General features: G+C 36.4%; 1 protein-coding gene across 1 annotated transcript in view; it reads left to right on the top strand.

Moving 5' to 3' along the window:
• The window catches only part of aldh5a1 (aldehyde dehydrogenase 5 family, member A1 (succinate-semialdehyde dehydrogenase)), a 9,128-nt gene extending 4,347 nt beyond the window's left edge, over positions 1-4,781 (top strand). The window contains exons 4-7 of the mRNA XM_034873645.1: positions 484-724; positions 1,873-1,931; positions 4,052-4,456; positions 4,488-4,781. Of these exons, the coding sequence (XP_034729536.1) occupies positions 484-724; positions 1,873-1,931; positions 4,052-4,263 (512 nt within the window). The 3' untranslated portion in view covers positions 4,264-4,456; positions 4,488-4,781. The remainder of the gene's footprint in view (positions 1-483; positions 725-1,872; positions 1,932-4,051; positions 4,457-4,487) is intronic.
• Positions 4,782-5,399: the final 618 nt, after the last annotated feature.

Below are 5,399 nucleotides of genomic sequence, written 5' to 3' on the forward strand. Positions count from 1 at the left end.
GGAGGGTTCTGGTTGCACACCCTGACACTTGAACTGATGATTTTAGGTTTATTGGAAAATCCCCAAACCCAACGTAAGAGCTGGTTACAACAGGAAATGAACAATAACTTCATTAGCTACCTTAACATGGAGATTCAGAGCATTAGCATAGTTAGCACTAGCATTAGCGTAGTTAGCATTAGCATGTTAAAATTAAAGTAAACAAACAGCTAATTGTTAAAAACTACTTTGAAACATAATTTTACAGAATTATGATAAATACTAACCTTGCCTCTTCAAAGGGGTGCTAAAACATAAATATGTGTGTGTGTGTGTGTGTGTGTGTGTATATATATGTGTGTGTGTGTGTGTGTGTATATATGTGTGTGTGTGTGTGTGTGTGTGTGTGTGTGTGTGTGTGTGTGTGTGTGTGTGTCACATGCTGCAGAAAAACTAGTTTAGGTGCCAGCGGGTGAATTTCAAAATAAAAGCCCCATTATCCAGAACAGGAAGTAAGACCCCTCCAACACATCCCGGGTTATCTGGAGTCCTGGTCAGTGCGTCTCTGTCTGCCCCCCCAGGTGGTCCACCAGGTGTCGGACGCCGTGTCGAGGGGAGCGACGGTGCTGCGGGGGGGGAAGCGTCTGGGCGGCTCCTTCATGGAGCCCACCCTGCTGGCCGGCGTCACCACGGAGATGATCTGCACCCAGGAGGAGACCTTCGGCCCGCTGCTGCCCGTCATCAGGTACGCACGCTCGCCCGTTACTCATGGCAACGCGTTACTCCCCCCCCCAGGTGTCCTCGGGTCACTTTGGACCCGTTAACAAAAAGCTTGTTTAACCCTCGTGTCGTCTTCCCGTCAGAATTGAAAATCAACACTTTTGTTGACGCTTTTTCTCACGTTTTTGTCTCTTTTGTCCCCTTTTTTTGACGTTTTCAACGCTACGTAACACTAACTTATTAACTTTAGTTTTCCAGTTATTTTTGGAATTTATTGTCAATAAACCTCATTTATAGGAAATTATACCTAATGTTTGAGTTAGAAAAGCAGAAATTAGGAATTATTGAGACTAAAATTAAAGGAATGGATGTCCTCTAGTGGACAGACTATGCAACGCCAACACTCATAACATAGTTTTTATTTTTTATAAATGCATTTATATAATATTAATTTATCAGAATGATTTATTTGTCGTTATACGTGATTCTGATGAATCAATATTTTTAATATCGGCCTATTCTGCATTGACACCGCCCCACAGAGCTGCAGGTTGTGTTCATTTCATTTTCATTTCATATATTTATTATACAGGAACGTTAGAAAAAGTAACATTACATTACAATCTAAAAACGGGCCTGACTCAGTTTAAAAACTGGTTTTCAGCCGGTTCCTGTTCTGCAGAAACATAAAACATGGTTACAGCACGTCAGGACAGACTTTAATACAAGACATCGATATAGAAAAATAGATTTCGACAAATGAAATCCACAATACACTTACATAAGGACAAAGACATTTATACAAAACATCAGCAGAGCTGAACAAATACGGTCAGTGCAAACAAGGCTAGGACAATAAATAAACACATTATTTAATGTGTGTGAGTGTAACTGGTAAGAAGCAGCTGTTTGTATGCCTGTTTAAAATGTGTGATAGTTGATAATGTTCTGATTTGATACGGAATGTCATTCCAAATCTTTGTATATGTATGAAAAAAAGATTTCTGACCAAAGTTATTTTGGTATGGGGGAACTGGGTTAAGTGCCTGTGAGACCGACCTAGTGAGGCGTTCTGGTCTCACGTGTGTCAGAAAAGGTGCAACAAGTGCTGGTCAGGTGTTCAGGTCCCGAGGACGTCTGTTCAGTGTCTTGTGTCTGTCTGGGATTCTCCAGATTCTCCACGGAGGACGAGGCTCTGGCGATCGCCAACGCGTCCAGCGTCGGGCTGGCAGGTGAGCTCCCGGAAATTTAATTCAAATTTTTTTAAATTTATTTGACAGGGACAGTGTACATTAATTGACATTGCTGTAAATGCACCAGAATTAGCCAAAAGCCTATTTTTCATCCGTTGTCCTGGGACACATCTTAAAATTGTCTACCTAAAACGAAAAAAAAAAAAATAAAAAAAAAAAATAATAATTATAATAATAATAATAATAATAATAATAATAATAATTAAAAAAAACATAAAAAAACCAACATTATTAAGATTACAGTGAAAAATACAAATATAAAAAGTAGTCAAACAGATATAGGTCTTCAAATCCTGTTGATAAAGACAGTGTACAGATGTAATACGGACATAATGTCCAACTCACTGTGCGTGTGTTAGAAAGTCAATTCTGAAATAAGATTTTTCTTCATAATTCACAAATTTTGTCTTTATCTCCATTTACACCAGCTGAGATAACATCTATGTTTAGGGAATGCATCAGTCTCTACTAGAACACTATTAAACATGGAAGTGGGGTTTGTTTTTTATCATAAATCATAATTCATGTTAAAAATCCACCATGGAAACAACATAAGAGTCATATCCAGAATAATGTTCTTAGTCAGGAATACATGTTTATCTCAGGAAATAAGGAAAGGATGCTGATTTCAGGTAGAAAACATGGAACTTGGACCATTTTTATTCTTCTAAAAAGTTTAAATGATCTGATCTTCTGATGTTTTGCAGCGATTTACTGACGACGTTATCATTTTTAAAATATTTTTGGCACATTTAGAAAATATTTATTTTTTTTACTGACAATTTTGTCATTTTTAAAAAAAAATTGGCACTTTTTTAGTTTTTTTTAATGTTTCGCAGGACTGACAATTTTGTCATTTTAAAATATTGTTGGCAGATTTTTCAAAACTTTTTGGCGCTTTTTAAATTTTTTGTTTTTTAATGTTTTGCAGCGATTTACTGACGATTTTGTAATTTTCAAAAATGTTTGGTACTTTTTAAAATGTTATTTTAATGTTTTACAGCGATTCACTGACAAGTTTGTCATTAAAAAAATATTTTTGGCACATTTTTCAAAAAATGTTAGTGCTTTTTGCAGATTTGTTTATGTTTTGCAGCGATTTACTGACAATGTTGTCATTTTTGGCGCATTTAGAAAATATTTTTTGGGCGTTTTTTCTGATGATTTTTATGTTTTGCAGCAATTGTTTTTTTGTTTTTTTTCTGACGATTTTGTTTTCTTGGCAATTTTTTAGATTTTTTTCATGTTTCGCTGGACTGACAATTTAGTCATTTAAAAAATTTTTGGCACATTTTTCACAATTTTTGGGCGCTTTTTCAATTATTTTTTTAATGTTTTGCAGCGATTTACTGACAAGTTTGTCATTAAAAAAAAAACTTTTTGCACATTTTTCACAATTATTTGGCACTTTTTCAGATTTGTTTTTTTTGCAGCAATTTACTGAAATGTCTTTCTTTTTAAAAATATTTTTCGCACATTTTTCAAAAAATGTTGGTGCTTTTTTCAGATTTGTTTATGTTTTGCAGCGATTTACAACAATGTTGTCATTTTTTAAATATTTTTCGCACATTTTTCAATATTTTTTGGGCGTTATTTTTGATGATTTTTATGTTTTGCAGCGATTTTTATTTTTTATTTTACTGGCGATTTTGTCGTTTTTCACAATTTTTTGGCACTTTTTTTAGATTTTGTTAATGTTTCGCAGGATTGAAAATTTTGTCATTTCAAAATATTTTTTGCACATTTTTCAAAATTTTTGGGCACTTTTCAATTTTCTTTTTTTTTTAATGTTTTGCAGCGATTTACTGACGATTTTGTAATTTTCACAATTTTTTTAGCGCTTTTTCAGATTTTTTTTGTTTTGCAGCGATTTACTGACGATGTTGTCATTTTTATAATATTTTTGGCACATTTTTTTTTTTTTTAAATGGCCCTTTTTCTGATTTTTTTGACGTCTTCTTCTGGTGTTTTGGACAGTTTCCTGGTGTGAGGCTTATTTCGACGTCCCGTTAATTCTGAAGTAACAACACATTAAACCAGGTGACCCGGGACAATGTGAGCCTTAAACCCCGCTGTGATCTTCTTTCGTCTGTCCTCAGGTTACTTCTACTCGCAGGACGTGGGTCAGATCTGGCGGGTGGCGGAGGCGTTGGAGGTCGGGATGGTCGGAGTCAACGAGGGCCTCCTGTCCACCGCCGAGGCCACGTTCGGGGGGGTCAAACAGTCCGGCCTGGGCCGCGAAGGCTCCAAGTACGGCGTGGACGAGTACCTGGAGGTCAAGTACATGTGCTTCGGGGGCCTGAAACCCTGAACCATAACGGGTCCAGACCGTGGTACTACACACGCGTTTTACTGCAGTAATACTTCAAAGTCCTAACTGTAGATCTCAGGTGGGAATTAATTTAATTTATCCAGAAACTACACAAAATACTCCTTTAACCCTCCTGTTGTCTGTCCGTCAAAATTCAAAATAACACTTTAGATTTTTTAAACTTTTTCTTACGTTTTTTTCCTTTTTTTCAATGTTTGTCACTTTTTTTGACATTTCAACGCTATGTAAAACTAGCTTGTCAACTTAAGTTAAGTTGTACAGTTATTTTAGGAATTTATGGTCAATAAACCTCATTTATAGGAAATTATACCTAATGTTTGAGTTAGAAAAGCAGAAATTAGGAATTATTATTCTTATATAAAAGTCTTGAATCCGGGACCCAACCAGTCGCAGCGGCCCATCGGCTGCTTTGAGTCCAGCTGAGCCTGGCCCCTTCAGACCACTTGAGACCACTTGAGACCTCTTGAGACCGCTTCAGACCGCTTCAGACCTCTGAAACCTTCCTGGCCCAAAATGATTTAATTTTGCTGACAGTCTTCACTCTGAACTGGACTGGAAACATCCGTGTTGCTAAAACATCTTCATAAATCCAAAATGTTGAACACGCGGTGTGATGTGAACGTTAGGACGCCAGTTTTTAACGTGTGTACATGCACTTTTTTTTTAAATTTGGAAGCATATTTCTTTACAGAGATAAACACCATTAGAAGATGTAAGTAAGTATTGTGGTACGGTAGTTTAATAAATAATAATAATAATAACAATAATAATAATAACAACCTTGTGCTGTGTAGATTGATGTTTTTAACCCCAGACAGATGTTAACATCTGGAGGTTCTTCTCTCTGAGCCTCTGTGAGTAAAACCACGGTCTCCAATGTTAAAAGTGCCATAAAACCGACTTTTATTTCCTCCAGTGTTGTAATATGAAGAGAAAATTGTCTCAAATGTGCTTTAATGTCGTCATAGTTAACGTAAAAAGAGGATATATGTTTTGTATTTCTGACTACAGATATTAAAATTAAAGAGGAAATTGTAATATTACATGCTGTGATGATTTCTTTTGATGGCGCGTGACGACAGGACCGTTTGGTTGACCGGGGGGGGGGGGGGGGG

The sequence above is a fragment of the Etheostoma cragini genome, chromosome 6 (genome assembly GCF_013103735.1).
Source record: "Etheostoma cragini isolate CJK2018 chromosome 6, CSU_Ecrag_1.0, whole genome shotgun sequence".
Lineage (NCBI taxonomy): Eukaryota > Metazoa > Chordata > Actinopteri > Perciformes > Percidae > Etheostoma > Etheostoma cragini.